This window comes from Chenopodium quinoa, unplaced genomic scaffold, assembly GCF_001683475.1.
Source record: "Chenopodium quinoa cultivar QQ74 unplaced genomic scaffold, ASM168347v1, whole genome shotgun sequence".
NCBI classification, from domain to species: Eukaryota; Viridiplantae; Streptophyta; class Magnoliopsida; order Caryophyllales; family Amaranthaceae; genus Chenopodium; species Chenopodium quinoa.
Window position 1 is genome coordinate 2,064,788 of NW_018745523.1, and position 17,401 is coordinate 2,082,188.

Genomic DNA, 17,401 nt, shown 5'->3' on the forward strand with positions numbered 1-17,401 from the left:
TATTACTTTGTATAATTATAATTATTGATTTATGGGTTTTGATTTTATTGTTTGAAATTAATTTAATTAGTATCAAATTGTATTTTGATGATTAAACTTTATAATTTCAGATTTTATAAATGTCATAATTTTTAGATTTTGTAAATTTTATAATCTGGGGTTTTTAATTATCGAAAATCATGATTTTAGGGTTTTTATGAATAATTGATTTAGGGCTTTTATAGTAATGATGTTTTGAAATTTTGGTGATTATAACTACTGATTAGTTTAACTTAATTCCAGATTATTTTGAACACGTAAATTCGTGTTTTAACATTTAGATTTTCGTTCGTTAATATTAATCCCGTTTTAATCCCGATCAGGTTCTGAACTCATCCGATTTTGATTAAAAAAAAGTAGTGTTTTCCATGTGGAAACAACGTTTAAGATAGACTCAGTACCTTTGGAACTGAGCACCACCCTATCGTGGCCAAATTAAGCCTTTAAATATGATTTTTGGGCAGTTTTTGATTTTTAACGAAGTTTTTTTTATGCTTAAAATTTTATCTTTGAGTTTGATTAAGAAAATTAATTATGTTTATAGTTAATTAAGCATACATATATGTTTTTATTGAAGTTTTAAGTGGTTTTTCATCATATTATATTGTTGGAAATTACTTGGGTTAGTAATATTAATTGTTGGTTGTTTTTTTTGTAAGAAGTGATTATTTCCTATGAGACTTTTAATTGAGTATAAAAGTGATGTGTTGATAAAGTTGTGAAGTTTTTTTTTTTAATTAATCTAAAGAGCTGGAAATAGTTTCTAAGTACTACTTTTGATGTTTTATAAAGAGGGTTTATTCACCCATTAAAAAGGGAGATAATTAGGGGTTTTAAAATAATTTTCAGATTCTTATTAAACTTTAAACTTGCTGTAATTTCAAGTATAAGAGTGTATTTTTAAGGTTTTTATGAAGGAAACTTAAATAACTATATATAAGCCTTTAATTTTAACTAAAGGGAAGGTTTTAAAATGTTGTTTGATTTGAATTTTGAAGGTTTTAAAGTAAGTTAGTATTGTTGTAAATTAGATTGATTGGGTATTGATTGAGATGTTATTGTTTGGTTTAGGAGAGGAGTTTATTGAAGATGATTTCTAAATAGTAAAGTGGCATACCAATTCGTTTATTCAAGGTACGTACAAGTTACGAAACCTTGCTTTTAGGTGCATGTTTAAGGACGGATCGAGAACTTAGTACCATGTATAGGGATGACTGAGTTAAATTGTTTGGTTATACATTGTGAATTTCGTATGACGTGCACTATTTTATATTGCAAATATTATTTGTGCTCTAATTATGTAAGGTGCGCTTAGAGGCAAAGGTATGTGATTGGTGTAATGATTAATTTATTACTCATTCATTATTATGTAAACAGGATGAGTAAAGGAAGAATTTAAGTCTTATATGACGAGGTTAAGTTTGTGGGGTGCCTTATGCACTCAAGGTGTTTATACACCGAGGTAGTTAAAGGATTAAATAATAAATGTTGTTTGTCACTAATAAATCAAGAATTGAAATTGAAAACTTGCCTTGCTTGATTGAATTGTTATTGGAATGTTTGTATTGTTATTCATATGAGTCATCACCAAGTCTAAACCTGTAAATCACGTAAAGTGCAAGATGGATGAGAGCAATAAAACTCTTAATTGGTGCACATCTAGAGTAATGACAACCAGGGGTTGGGGTACACGGGGTATTAGTCGTGCACTTTTCTTGAGGCCGTTTGATCTATGAGTCTCTTATTTCAAATACTTTTCGAAAATAGGAGTTAGATGAGATCTCATACTAATTACAGTCGCACAGTCGCGCCCGTGGTCGTTGGATGTTTATTGATGTTTCCAAAAGGAGGCATGGGATTTTTTCTTTTATTGATGTTCCAAATGGAGCATGGGTTGGACAACCTTGTCTACTGCTTAATCCAATGAATAAAAATAATGTTTACCTATTATTAATTAATAGAGTCTTAGTAATATATAAATAATTGAGTCATGTGTCGAGTCTATAAACTAATGATTCATGATGATTGATTATTAGTAGCATGTTAGAGATTTCTTTTATGTTTTACAGCTTGTATGTACTCAGCTTTGCTGATTGCGTGCTTTGTGTGTCTTTCTTTGGTCATGGCCTTCGCCTTTCAATGACCCTGTGACGATCCAATTTTTACACTTTTAATATTGGGGAGTAGATTAACCACAGGTTCTTACACATGCAACATCCGTTTCTAGATGGTGGGATCTTGAGTGGAGAGTTGGTTACTTTTCTTATTTTTATGTTATTTACTTTTAAAGTTATTTAAACACAACTTTACTTTCATACTATTCTATTGGTTTGAGTTTTAAATAAGGGCTTTAATGGTTCCAAGTTGTAAGATTTAATTTGGAGCGGTTATTGATTTTGAAACTTATTTATAATTGAATTAGTTTTTCCGCTGCTATTTTCTAATAAAGCCTTAACGTTTGAACACGTGGCGGTAGCACGCCAGTAATTCTCTTGAATATTGTTCAGGGTCCTCATAGGTTTAAAGAGGGAATTATTGGGGTGTTACATTTATTGAAGTCAAACCATTTCGAAAGCATGTTTGATTAACTAAACTGTTTTACATTTCTAGCATTTGTATGTACTTAACATTTTTGCTAGTACGTATTTGTTTTGTTTTGGCTTTGCCCTACTTATCATTAATGATGAGTTGTTAGGCCTAGGTGATGATGACCGAACGACGTGGAATAAATACTGCACTGGGGATGATAGGCGGTGATCACCTAGTTTAATTTAATGTTGAAGCTTAGTCAAAGTATTTAGTTATTCCGAAAATGTTTTGAACTACTATTATTATTACTAATAAAAGATAAGTATTATTCTTTCGCTGCATATCTCTATTAAGCCTTACGTAATCACGTGGTGGTAATACTCCCAAGTTAGTAAGTTACTCCCGAAAGTTGGATTATTATTGTCAATATTAGAGAGTAATTTGGGGGGGGGGGGAAGGGGTGTTACATGCATATTTGGCTTCCTGTGAATGACACTAGCAGGATTAATCTATCCCCTCTTCAACCCCAATTATGTAGTATGCAATGTGTAGAGTATATTGGTTTTTGTAATTCTGGTATATATGTATATCTTGAGTCTCTGGTGAATAATGGTGGCAAGATTATTTTTTTCCCGTCTCCAACCTTAGTTGAATCTTTGTTTACCATTGCATCTTGAGGGTATTGTTTTCTAAGTTGTGGCAGATGTTGTCGGATATCCTCACCAATGGGGTAAAGCAAAGTGTATTATAAAGCCTTGAAGCCTTGATCTCCGACTATGAAAAGAAATTAATTAATGCTTTTTCTATGCATTGTGTGGTTAGTTGGTATAACCTAATTTAAACCTAACTAAACCTAATTAACTAAAATTAAAAAAAATAAAATAAAATTGTACTTTGTAATAAATAAAATTAGAAAAAATTTGGAGTACTTTTTTTCACAAGACCCAATATTAAATTAAACCAGCATCGGGGTGGGGGTTGTTAGTATTAGGATGCATAGGGTAGGTGGATTGCCGAATCGATAAACCTATACTAAAGGCGAAACTAGGAATGACACTTGTCATTTCTTAGTTAAAAATTTTCCCGCCTTTTTTCCTTTCCTTTTTAGTCTTTTGCCATATTTTAATGACATCCATTTTATAACCTAAGATAATAATTATTTCCATTTTGACAATATATTTAATTCAATTATACTCAATTAATTTTTTTTTACATATATTCTATATACGAAGTACTAGGAAACTTTAAGTTACAAAAATACTAACATAGATTGTATTGGAATATATTATTTTACAAGATTATTATAATATTGTCAATATCAATTTTAATGACAATATTAACGTTTATGCTGCAATTTGCAATTTTTTTTTAAAATGGTTGCAATTTGCAAAATACGAACTTTAAATGGTTGCAATTTGCAAATTTTCCTTTAAAATTTGACATATAGATTAAAAATAAATCTTAAAATCCATTGAACAACCCGGGCATCGTACGGGCACAAAACTAGTATAAAAATATGACAATAGTTTGTTTGGATAGTGGATGGGAATAGATGAGAATAAATATCAAAAATACAAAACTACCCTTACTAGTCTTTCTTCTCTATTTTTTTCGTTAATGGAAAAATTATCATTTTCTATTTATTCTCATTCCCACTCATTTATTACTTACCCTCTTTAGATAATAAATTGGTGGGAATTCACCCTATTCATTCCCAATCCCATTTACCAAAAACCACCTTAGGGTTATCTTTTTAAATTGGTTTTTTTTTTGATAAAATAACATCCTCCATAAAATTGGGGGATGAAGGGGATTGACAATTTTTCCAGGAAGGGAGTAAACTTGTACTTGTACTTTCTTTACGTTAGAAGCTCAACAATGGCAGATGGAGGAGCCATAGAAATGTTTCTAGATTTCTCCGATAATATTGATGTCAACGACACTGTAAGTTCCCCAACACAAACGCTTTTCTTTATTTATTTTTGTAAATTTTAACTTTTTGGGAGCTGAAATTATGATTTCTTGCAATTTTTTTTTTACAATGCTAAAATTTAACGTAAATGTCTTTAAAATGTGATTGCTATTAGAAAATACACTTGTGATCAGAATTTGGCTCGGAATCGAGACATAAACAGGAAAATTGGAGGAATTTGTGGTTTCTTCAATTCAAAATGTTGGTTATTATGTTAATTTTTGAATGATTAACTTTTTAATTCTGAGTATATTGGATGCAAAATCTTATTCTTATGATTGATAATTTGTGCTTGATTTGTTGAATGTTTGATTTATTTTGTCAATTGACAATGAAATTTTATCAATTGAATCTGGTGTTTTTTAATTTAAATTTTTAAGTCAGTGAAGTTGTGCGGCTCAATTAGTGGATTAAACTCGTCGATTTTAAAACCCTAAGCTCAATGATCATCTACTTAAGTACTTATAGTGTGTCTGATCTTGACAAGATGTATGATGTTTCAATTGTATAATCAAAACTAAGTTGCTGAGTTTTTAAAGGTTTACTTTGTACGAAGTATAAATTTTTATGGCTTGTGAGAGGCAATGCAATTCGATTTTGCTTAATCACCTCGCGATTAACTTTCTCGAGCCATGGTAAACTCTTTCTTCTCAGTGACTTTAGGGAATCCATTGAGTTTTAGGTTACTGAGTGTGTTAGTGATGTTTCTTTTTGTTTTGGATTTCATAGAATATTCTTATGTTGCCTAGTTTAATTTGGATTTAAGCCCACTGAGGTGAATATGGCATTTACGTTCTTCTGATGACAGATAGCAGCATTTTATTAGGAGTAGGACCTTATCCTAGATTGAGACTTGAGACAATGTGGCGGCGTCGTTGTCCTGCTTTCATGTTTTTATATGCTAAATGCAATTTTTCATCCCCTTTTTTCACGATTGCCACATAATCGTATTTGGGGAATTGAACAGTCATCTTGTAAGTTGTGATTTTCCTATTTGCAAGTGCTAATTGAAGTTTATGATGCAGTTACAATGGCTTTTGGCTTATATATGCATAAATCAAAACCATTGCCCTATAAGGCCCTTTTGACCATAAACATCGCTTCATTGGTGTGTTTTATACAGCAACTTTATACATTTCCACCGCCTAACATAAAATTTTATCACAACAGTCAGAAAGATCAAGGTCCCGGGTACCAACTGCAATGACCCGCTGAATGTGGATGGACCATCTAAAGGATCAAACCATGTGGAAGGTAAGTGGAGTATAAAAGTATTCTGGACACTGTTATTTCTTCGTTCATGTGATAATTTGCAAAAGCTTTTCCAGGATGAAATCATTTCAAATTGCAATGGTGAAGCATCAATCAACATTGCTTGGTAGAGTTTAGCCTAATCAGCTGCCAAATGATGCTGTGGGTTCTGTGTGAAACATTTCTGCCTTTCACTGGCTCACCTAGTCTTCTCTAGCAAAGTTCTAATGGAGCTGGAAAACCTGTTATAGGTAAATGTAAACTTTATTGCATAGTTTTCGTTGATTGAAGGACGTTATATCTGATTCAGTATTTCCTCCTCTTGCAGTGTACTTATCTTTAAGATTCCATATCTCCAGCTACTGTCACAACTCACTAAGCATTCACATACTTCTTCGTGGGTGTTGTCCATAAAAGTTCTTGCAGTGGTGTTAAAATCTTAATCTCGGGCTTGGAGACCAGATGATCATAGTCATCATACTATATACAAAGCATAACAAGTTTCTGTTTCATATTAGAGAGGTGTGAAAACATCTTTGCATCAGCATTCAGCAGTGAAAACATCTTTGCATCAGCATTCAGCAGTGAATGTAGCTGGTTTGTATAAAGGTAAAACCGAGGCATGGGCTCCAAGAACAGATTCAATTGTTATTTATATATGAGATGTGAAGTGTAAGCGTTTTTTTGGTTGAGGTTGTTCTACATTTTAATGACAGATACCTAGTCAGATCATAATTTGGGTTTACACGAGAGGCATTGAACGTGGAGATGTAATAAAACTGGTTTTCTCTGCCTTTCCTTGGAGCTTGAACAAGGCCAGACACTCAGCTTGGTTGGTTGTTCATGCTGATCCAAAGGATGAACCGGCATGCATCTCTTGGTAACTCTTTATCTTTGGATGCATTGTACTCTCTGTTGATGGATTTTGTTAATTTGTGCTCCATAAGTATTAACAACTGAGTATAATCTTGTTTTCTTGCATACATTAGCTGAATGGTATTTGGCTTGTGGCATACATTAGCTCAATATATTTCACCTGACAGGTAAATTGCCAGATTAGGTTACATAAGTTGTGATTAATCAGCTCATTGAATACGAACTCAAGCCTCAATTTTTAATGAAAGAAAATTAGCATAACTATGAGCATATATGTAATCATAAATTTATAGTCCACATTTTTGCTTCATTATTCTCTTTTGATTATTCTTCCTTCTATTTATCCTCAGAATTAACCATTACCTATTACAAGAATTTATCTCCCAATGCACAGTAGCATTGCAGAATTACTTAGAAAATACTGAAAGTCTGTCCCAAAAACTACACCCATACTAACAGGCACAGGAGAAGCTGCACAAGTGCGAACAGTCAGTAGAGTCAATGTAGCAGATTTTCTTCTTCTTGATAAATTTCCTCTGTTCCTTCTCTTCCTTCCATATTAGTAAATGGATGAACAAAACTTTCGATACATGTTTTTACTCTGGTAGAATAGTAATGCTCTCCGGTAAACTCACAACCATGAAACTCAACCTTCCTTATCCTGTTCTCTTGTGGATTATACCAACCCAAACCATGCTGGATTCCTGGCAACAAAAATTCATGTCGCTCTGTGTGATAAACCAGAGGAATTCCACTTCCAATGGGGACATTACACAACTTTGTCCACGACTCCTTCACTCCATACTCTTTCATAATCCACAACTCGAGATAAGGATAACTTATACCCTTAGATATCAAGAGGCATAAGCATTCACTTAGCACTCCATGCTCTATAATGTAAGGCTTTGATATGTAGCCATGCAAAAAATATCCTTGATCTAATACATCTGGTATTGGCACTTCACCCCATTCTTCATTGTGAAGGTCAAAGCTCAGGATTATTTCCCTCGAGTATTCAAAAACCAATGGATCATACTTGGTTATATTCCAGTGTAAGTGGTTGTTGGTTGGGATTCCATGGTCGTATGCCCGGATATACAACTTTTCTTCCCAATTCCCTGCATAAGTAGGGACATTGTGCTTGATATCAGGCAGGTTCATCTCCCTCCATGACTGGCTTTTCTTCATTACACTAAGAATGAGAGCACTTGTTGAAGTTAACGTCACAATCTTAAAGCAACGGCTATAGCTATCATAGCCAAGCCCGTAAACCCTGAAATCAAAACTTCGACACGCACAGCGTGGGTACATTTGATTCTCATAGTACAAGCGGTAATACTGATAATGACTCTCATGATAATAGTCATAAGAATCATAATTATAGCTTATGCAAGGTAGTAGTTTAAACCCAGCTTGCTCAATAGTTGGGTTGCAGACCGCAATGTGGTGTGTTCCACTTAATATCAAAACCAACCCTTTGCAAGACCCAGCAATCACATCACTCCCAAAGGCTAGCTTTTCAGTTCTGTTTCCATAATAGGTTTTGTATCTTCTAACACTTTCGAGGGATGGGCTAAAAGACGGAGGCAAAGCCAGCTTGTTGATTTTGAGTTTGGTGTCATTAAGCTCAGGGTAAGCACGGTAGAGGGTACGGACAATGGTAGGGGAACCATTTATCGTGAGGGTACGATAAATTGTGAGGATAAGAGAGCAATTGTAGGAGCTGACTTTGAGGGATCGGGTGAGATGAAGTTTGAAGAAACCTGGAGTTTCAATGAGGTTTTTCCAGGACTTGCATACGCATTTGAATCGAGATAGAGATTTGACAGGTAAATGGGATAGGATAATTATGGTTACTTCCATGGGAATGTTTCTTGATGCCATTGATGAAGAGCAAATTGAATGGTTTATTTTGCTTTTTTCTACAGAAAAGGAAGAGAAGTGCAAATTTGATTGTTATGGGTTTTGATGATTGGTGGTGTGAAGCAAGTGGAGTGGAGAGATGGCTATTTATTTCATGTATATTTATACAAGGATACTCTTGGGATCCAAGCTACTTTTATTTATTTATTTTTTATTTCTCGATTATGATTCATGCATGACTTGGGGACCAAACAACCAGTTATGGCAACAATATTATTCGGACTATTCAAGGGGATAATAATATTCAACGTTTTAGAAGTGTGCCTTAATTTGACAATTTCTTTGTTTTTAAAATACAGTTAGGAGATCAGGATTCAAGCAAGAACTATTCCTGGTTGTTCCTAGTATGAAAACTAGGAATGCTATAGGAAACCTTAGGCTACATTTGTTGGGCCTGGTCACCCTCTTTAATTCTTTATTAGGCTGTACACACACTCTATTACATATTAGAATGATATTGTCCGCTTTAGCCCTAGCTTCCACGGATTTGTTTTTGGACAACTTTTTAAAAAGCCTCACACTAATAGAATGTTCACTCAATTACAAGGAGCTCTTTGTTTCCTTATTTTTTTCATGTGGAATTTGGGATGAACTACCCCACTGATCTTTTAATTGAAAAATTAAAACTCTCAACAAATGAAGAGAACAAAACAAAGGAGACAATATGTTGAAAAAAGTCCTTCGCAAAACATAAAGAAAAGATAGTACTTCGTACTATTAATTTCGGTTTGTATACATCCTATGTACGGTAATTTAATGTACATCGGGAGTCACTTTTATCAAATTTAGGGTCACTTTTACAATTTTTTGGGTAACTTTTATCAATATTAGCATAAATATTTCCTAACTTTTATTTTTATCAGAGTAATTTTTATTCATATTAGGGTAATTTTTGCTCATTTTAGGGTAACTTATAAAGGATGTACAATATTTATTATACGTCCGATTTATTTAAAAGTTTGTCTAATTTCGTAACGTATGAGAGTAACTCTAATGGTTGTAGCTAGGGACTTGCTTGCAATATTAAATAATAATCCCTATCTACTAGCTTAACCATTGGAGCTTAACTATTAACGTATATGACAACATGACACTCTTTAACGTACATGACAACATGTCACAATGCCACGACAACGACACGTAAGCTTGCAACTTTATTTAACAAAATTAATAAAATATGGTTTTATCTAGATTCGAACCCTCAAACTCAAACAAATATATGCTACACACTTACCATTATTATTATTATTAGGAAAATTTTCTTTGGTAACACTATAATTTTAATTTTTCTGGTAAATTGCAAAAAAACTTATTATCTTTGGTAAACTTTAATTAGTTATAATGTTTCAATGGTAAAGTTAATGAAATAATTTAGCTAATTTTTAACCATGGTTAAGAATTTTTTACAATAAATCATTGAAATTCCTAAACCTTAATTAATTTCATCAAATACCTAAAATGCCCCCACTTAAACCTATCATTGTGATCATCATCTTCATCCTCCTCTCTTTCTTCATCTTTATCTTTCACATTTTGAACAATTAACTTTCATCCAATCGCATCTCTCCTTCCCCTTGAACCACCACCACCCCGTCCCCAAATAATCCTTCAAATCCTCAATTTATGCAAGTACTCCTTCAAATTGATTTTTACATCCTTTACTTTGGGCTTGCAGAATTCTACTAACAGTAATCGTTTTTGCACTTTTTGTAATTGGATCTTCAAATTGCAGAAATTAAATTGTTTGTCGGCCCCATTAATCTTGATGTTGTTATTGTTGTTGAATTTAGGATTGAATTTAGGGTAAGTTACTAAAGAATTGTCCTATAAATTAATCGAAAAATCGAACCTTGCAATTAAATTTTGGGAAATTAGGTTGATAATTAATTGAATTGGGGCTTTGTATGCTGAAACTAACGGGCTGCTACTATCTTAATTGAAGTGGGTTGGTTCTTGGTTGCGATTTGTGACTGGTGCTGCCGTAAGGAGCTTCTGTTGGTGGCGAGTGTGGCCGTGATTTTTGCTCGGCTGCCGCCAATTGCTGCCATTGTTGTGGTGTTTAAGATTTTAGAGCAGTAGTGCCACTGATTGCGGTGGGTTGTGGGCTGCGGTTGAAGGTTGAATGGCGAGGTAGAATTGGTGAGTTAGTTGGTGTTGGTGTTGTGATGCGTGGACTGGCGGTTGGGAGGGCTGAGATTGGTGATGCGGGGTGAAGCAGGGGGTATTTTGGGCAGCAAGGTTGAGTGGAGGTTGGAGATGGTGGGTGACGGAGGTTGTGGTCAGGTGGTGCGGCAATAGTTGAGACTGGGTAATGGTGGAATGGGCTGGTTTGAAGGGGAATTGTGATTAGTGAGCGGGTCTGGTGTGGTTAGAAGATAGTGGGTTGTAGGATGGCGATAGCGGTGGCGGTGGTCGTTAGGGGGCGGCTATGGTTGCTGGGAGGTGGTTCTGGCTGTTGGGCATTAGTTTTTGGGTCGAAGGATTTTGGATAGTAGGCTGGAATTGAGATTAAGGTTAAATTAGTTATTAAATCTTTAGTTAACTAAAGTTAAGCTTATATCTAGTTAAATTTACCATTGAAAAATTGTAACTAGTTAAAGTTTATAAAGGATAATAATTTTTTTTTGTAATTTACCATTAAGAAATATAAAAACTATAGTTTTACCAAAGAGAATTTTCATTAATTTATTTATTTTCACAAGATTATTAGAAAATAAATATATATGCAGTAAAAAAAAAAAAAAAAGTAACATTTGCACACTGCAATTCAGGGCATCACCAGACACAAACTAATTTGCTTAGATTAAAACTTGCTAAAATAAAACACATTAGAATAAATAAAATAAAATTTATCAACGTAAATTAAGGAGCTGTGGTCTATTTAAATAGTAAGCTAAAATGACAACTAGCTTAAAAGCTTACCTGGTATGATAAACTAATTTGACAATTAGCTTGTCATTGGAGCTGCTCTCAATATTCCTGCATATTTGAATGCATTTAAGTCTTGTAGTTTGGTTCGAATGCACTTGTATATTCCATACAAAGTATAGACGTGAAATTAAATCTCTCCCTAGAATTGAAATTACTAGCCAGTAACATAAGCAATCATTCGACTTTCGTTGAAATTTCTATGGAAGACTTTGTGTTTTTTGGTCCCATCCATGGAAGACGGAAGACGGAAGACTTTGTGTTTTTTGATCCCATCCATGGAAGACGGAAGACTTTGTCGTTGTTGCAAAAGTAAGGTTTCTACTCTGTATTATATATGGTTGGTCGTTAAAGCCGTCTGTCCTTCCTCCCATAAAAAACACAAAGGTTAAAAAAATGAACCTCAAATTGTTCGAAGCAATCACACAGAATGACCAGTTGCTATTCAAGCAACTACTAGATGAAGAAGGTGATTCAATACTCGACGAAAGAACTGAGAATTCACTGGAGACGACACTACATTTAGCTTGTAAACATGGGCATGCCAAAATTGTTCATCAAATAGTGGTGTTGCGGCCAGACTTGGTTAAAGCACATAATCAACAGAAAGAAACTCCTCTACTCGATGCCTGTCGTGGCGGAAACCTAGAGGTGTTGGAGACCTTGTTGGAGGCTAAACCTTGGGTATTTCATCAGTCTAACTGTAAAAGTGCTTTGCTGTTGGCTTGTGAACATGGACATGGTCACCTGATGAGGCGTTTGATGTCAGAGATGAATAGTGTTGAAACTGTTTTTTTCTCTCTTTCGTCCAATTTTGCTGCTGAATTTTCCTGTCTACGCATTACTATCTCCCGTGGGTATGCAGGTCAGTTAGATTTAGCTAAGCATCTCTCTGTTTTTATCCCTTTATTCCATTTTGCGTACTCTAGGGGGGTTTCTTGTGAGTAATGTAAACAAAATCCGTGTGTGTTGATGTTTATACAGAAGTTATCAGAGAGCTAATCGAAGCGTGTCCAATTCTTGTGGAAAGATCAGATGAAGATGGACTTAATTTACTGCACTATGCTTGTGAATTGGGTGAACCTGATATCGCAAGAATATTGCTCATATCGAATCCTAACCTTGCCCAATCTTATGACAATCATGGCTTTGCTCCTCTGCATCACGCAGTAATGCGAAATAAAATAGCTATCTTTAAAGAATTTGAGGCATTTGCTCCGTCTGCATTTAAGATCTTGACCAAGAAGCAAGAAACCATCTTTCATCTTGCAGTTCAAACCCATCAATTTGATGCCTTTGTAAGCTTGATCCAAGTTCTTGGTGACTCCAACGATCTCTTTTATAGACGAGACCAAGATGGAAATCGTCTCCTGCATCTTGCTATCTATCATAATTCAGTTGAGGTATAATATGCTAAGAAAATATTCTGCTTTTTTTGTTTTCCTTGATTATTTTTCAATCATGTTCTCTGTCTTAGGCTCAAACTTCTGTTTTTTTCGCTCTGCCACAACGTACTATCTGTGTGCATTGCACAAGAACATAAACTAGTTTTACACAGCAATGCTACTAAATATTTTAGTGAATAGGTACTAATTGCATTTCAATTATTACAGACTGCAATCTTCTATTTGAGATCAACATAACATATTAAAAAGACCAATAACACTTTTTACATTATACAGATTGCCGAATATCTGATCAGCAAAGCAACAAAACAACAACTACAAACTAGAAACTACGTAGGGCTTACTGCTCTTGGCTTTCTGGAGAAGTCTGGACTGGAAGATGTTGCCGCCCTGCATCTCAAAGACCTCTTGCTAAAAAAACTCCACAAATTTAATCCCAACACAAAATCAGCATCTGATAATGAAATAAGCCAACAAGATGAAGGTAATTTCATCATTTGTACTCCGTACTACTTTCAATTTAATACACTTGTGCTTTATACAAAATTTTCAAGCATTAAATTTCATGTCCAGAATGAGCTTCTCCCGTTGATTTTTGTTTTTATTTTTCTTTAATGTGATTGTAAAAACAGAGTTGAATGAAGATCAATCTCAGATGGTTCAATTAACAGAAACCCTATCAGATATTGAAACTCGAACATATAAGTCCAAGCTGCAAGAAGGTTAGTTACATGTTGAATTGTGCTTGAGCCTATGTTCATGTTGTATCATTGTTTTCACAACGCCATTGATATGTTTTATGTTTATATCTTATAGAGTTATAATAAAGACTCAACACTTATCATGTTTACAATCTTTGTTACAGACTTCACCAAAAAACAATCTTTATACTAGAATTCCTGCATCTTCTAGTATTAGTAGAGAGGATTTATAATTATAATATTATCCGTCATTTCTTGTTTTGGAGGATTTTAGTGACCATTGAGCACAAAGTAGACAAAGTTCTATCAAGAAAATCTTCGTCAACCTCATCGAGTTCACGTACTGTATATCAGGGTTGTAGAGGTGCGTTTCAGGATTAGACTGTTGCTTTTCTCAATCAAACTCAGCCTTAATAAATTTATGATCTTTTTTGTTGTATTAACAAAAAGTTTATCACAACTGATTTATGTTATACTCTTATATCAGGAAACGCATCTTATCAAAGGCCTTTATATAAAGCTGTAAAAACAATTCTTACGACTATAAAAGCAGAAAAGGGTGTTCGTAAGGATATACAGAAGAAAAGGATGTATGAAATGCACATGGAAGGGCTTCAAAATGCAAGGAATACGATCAACATAATCGCAATCTTAATTGCTACAGTAACATTCACAGGATGCCTGAGCCCTCCAGGGGGCTTTTTCCAAGAAGGAGCTAACATAGGAAAGCCAGTGTTGTCGCAAACAACAGCATTTAAGGTATTTCTGATCAGCAACGATGTAGCTCTCTTCTTGTCTCTTGGCATCGTTGTTATTCTTGTCAGCATCATTCCTTTTCGCACCACACCAATGCGAAGGGTGTTGACTCTAACACATAAGCTCCTATGGCTTGCAGTATTCTTCCTAGCCATAGCTTACATTGCAGCAAGGTGGGCTACAACCCTACAAGTCAAACACCTAAAAAGGACATCCAAAATTGTGTTGTCTATCTGTGGCGGGTTCTTATGCATCATATTTGTTGGGTTGAGTATTATGCTTATCAAAAACAAGCTAGAGACATCTAAGTTGAGAAAGAAAGAAAATTTAACAGCAGGAACCTTTTCATTTGAATCTAATGTTCTAAGTCGAGTTACATCTGGTTATATCACCTATTAAGGCTAAACAACGTGAGACTTGTATGGATTTTTAAAGCCCTATTTGCCTAATTAGTGATTAGCAGTAAGTTGATAGACGATAGCCAATTGTATTAGTTATTTTGACTATCTGTTAGCACAACATTCCCAGGCCTTGTTAAACTCCATCTTCTCTCAGTCATTTTGGGGAGTCTATGGAGTACTCAGTACTAGGTTGTTGGGTGTTAGTGAATAGTGATGTTCCTAACCGTTTTTAGATTCCAAGAGTTTTCTTATGTTGTCTCTCATTAAATTTGAGATTAAGGTGAATATGGCATACATGTACCTGTTGTTTATGCTAATTTTTGTTAAGTGGGATTGACTATCAAAATCTAGGCTACGGATCAACTAAGCAAAATATAATGTAAGGCGGAAAATAAAAAATAAGTAAACGACACAAGGAATTGGTGACGCGGAAAACCCAAAGAAGGTAAAAACCGCGGGTAGAATGAGGATCTACCAAACTTTCACTATGCGAAAAGTAATATTGGTTTACAAGTTTGTGATCTAGAATGAATGCTATGAACTGATGCCCTGCTCGTTGCTACTACGACCCTTATATAGATGGTTTGCTAGGTCACACCCTAGCCGTTGCAAGGAGATAAGATTGTGCCCATGATTTTAGGACGTTAGTTGAGGAGATTCCCTTTCTTCTGTTTTTAATTCCAACGGACTGGGATGGCTGAAGTAGGACTAAGTCTTAAGCTAATCTTTTCCCCAAGGAATAGGAGGCCGTTATTTGACTCGGTCTTCTGCTGATGTCTCAAGCTTCGTCACTCTCACAGCTTCGTCGACGGACGTCTTCGTCGATGGACGTCTTCGTCGTTGACCTGTGTTGACTGTCGTTGACTTGGCCTTGCGTATTTTTACCCATAACACCTGTGATGACAGATATCGTCAGACAATGTGGTTGTGACTCTGTGAGGCTGTCCTGCTTTGATTTGCTGTATGCTAGCTAAATGGAATATTTAATCCCGTTTCTTCACAATTGCCACGAAATCTTATCTTGGGAACACTTCATCTTGTAGAAAGTAAGCAGAGTATAAACATACGTAGTATTTGGAGATTGTTATCACTTCACTTCTGAGATAATTTGTAAAATCCTTTTTGTGAAATCACTTCATTTTGCAAAGTTAAAGCACATGCCAACATTGCCTGGTAGAGTTTATATTATGGGTCCTGTGTATTTTGACAACATTGCAAGAAAATATAGTTTATCAATGATCATGCAAAAATTGCACTGCCGAGAACCATAAAAAATTATACTTGGTACAAAGTAAACCTCTAGCGATACTCGGTAACTTAGCTTCTACGTAGTATTATACAATTGAAACTTTGAAATATCTTACAATATGTTAAAATCAGACACGTTGTTGTTGCTGTATGTACTTAAGTAGATGATCACTGAGCTTAAGGGTTTTAAAATCGACGACATCCACAAAGTTTAAACCACTTATTGAGGCTACGATTTTGGTACAATCTGTATGGCACAGGGGGGCACGATATGGGGATATTAAGTATAAAAGACATGGAGTTTAAGACATTGTACGACGGAGATGATGTCCTTTCTGATTTCTGCGCACCCTTATGGTTTGTGCCAATGCTGGGCACAAGAGGTGGATCAATTAAAGAACAGCAAGAGTTTTGACACACAATTGCTGTCTTGTAGAAGTTGTTGGTTTTCATTTTTGACTGTCTAGACATTAAAATTGTTGCTTATTGTTATGAAATTCTTTTTAAGGTTTGATTCATTCCTATGTCTATGCATGATTGTGTTGGATTCTAAAATTGTTAGTTTTTAAAGTTAACATGGAAATTTTATAATTTCAATAATAAATCCAAACAATCTTTTGCATTACATTGAAAGTATAATTACTTTGAATAATTAACTTTCAATTAAGTTTGCAGCAATCTTAAAGGTAATTTCATCAACACATTTGTTGATACATAACTTCGTTATTGAGAAGCATAGTTGATGACAAGAACAATTGTATCTTGAAATATATGTAGAGGAAAACAAGTAGGGGAAAATGTATTGTTCTCCTTTATTATTGTTTTTTCTCATGCTTTTAATCATTATGTAGCCATCAAAATTTTATGCTCAGCTTTTTATTGAACTAATTAATAAGTTTTGAGAGTTATAAAATGAAAGTTTTTATTTTTTATTTTATTTATTTATGAAAAATAGTATGAGTTATGTGGTATGAAATCACCAAGTTTGGATTCAACTTTGAGGTTTGCTTCTCACTCACTAGAAAATTCAGTATTTTATGATCATTCTAATTAGACGCTATTTTGGCTCAACTGTAAGTTTTTTTTTCCTCGGGTGTTGGAATTGCACCAAAGCCACCACTGTAAGTTTTTCTGCAAAATACATCAATTGATGCAATTACTCCTGTGATACCACAGCCACAACTGTAAGTCGGTCTATAAACTATTTTCTTGGCCCTATCTCTCTTACTTTTCGTGTAGTAGATTGATGTTTATCTTCTAATTTGTATAAATCGATCTTTCAGAGTAGGGCTGTCAAAAGCTGACACGACACGATACGATAACCCGACACGAACCCGATTCGAAATAAGCGGGTTTGGGTTAAGTATTCTC

General features: G+C 34.5%; 2 protein-coding genes and 1 long non-coding RNA gene across 4 annotated transcripts; 2 read left to right on the top strand and 1 right to left on the bottom strand.

Moving 5' to 3' along the window:
- The first annotated feature begins 4,332 nt into the window (after window positions 1-4,332).
- LOC110715377 lies at window positions 4,333-6,772 on the top strand. 2 transcript variants are annotated; one of them, XR_002510295.1, is made up of 5 exons: window positions 4,333-4,512; window positions 5,711-5,794; window positions 5,869-6,042; window positions 6,120-6,400; window positions 6,508-6,772. It is a non-coding gene; the product is annotated as an uncharacterized LOC110715377 (long non-coding RNA). The 2 variants fall into 2 exon arrangements; XR_002510294.1 differs by having other exon boundaries at window positions 4,334-4,512; window positions 6,120-6,772.
- A 271-nt stretch (window positions 6,773-7,043) lies between these two features.
- On the bottom strand, window positions 7,044-8,551 carry LOC110715455 (F-box/kelch-repeat protein At3g06240-like). Its single transcript, XM_021894036.1, has 2 exons — window positions 7,258-8,551; window positions 7,044-7,138 (listed from the first exon to the last, which is right to left on the bottom strand). Exons 1-2 carry the CDS (start codon window positions 8,549-8,551, stop codon window positions 7,044-7,046), a joined length of 1,389 nt encoding a protein of 462 aa, XP_021749728.1.
- On the top strand, window positions 8,207-15,088 carry LOC110715376 (ankyrin repeat-containing protein At5g02620-like). The gene is made up of 6 exons (XM_021893950.1): window positions 8,207-12,383; window positions 12,503-12,921; window positions 13,201-13,408; window positions 13,557-13,646; window positions 13,900-13,989; window positions 14,113-15,088. Exons 1-6 carry the CDS (start codon window positions 11,915-11,917, stop codon window positions 14,778-14,780), a joined length of 1,944 nt encoding a protein of 647 aa, XP_021749642.1. The 5' UTR covers window positions 8,207-11,914; the 3' UTR covers window positions 14,781-15,088.
- Window positions 15,089-17,401: the final 2,313 nt, after the last annotated feature.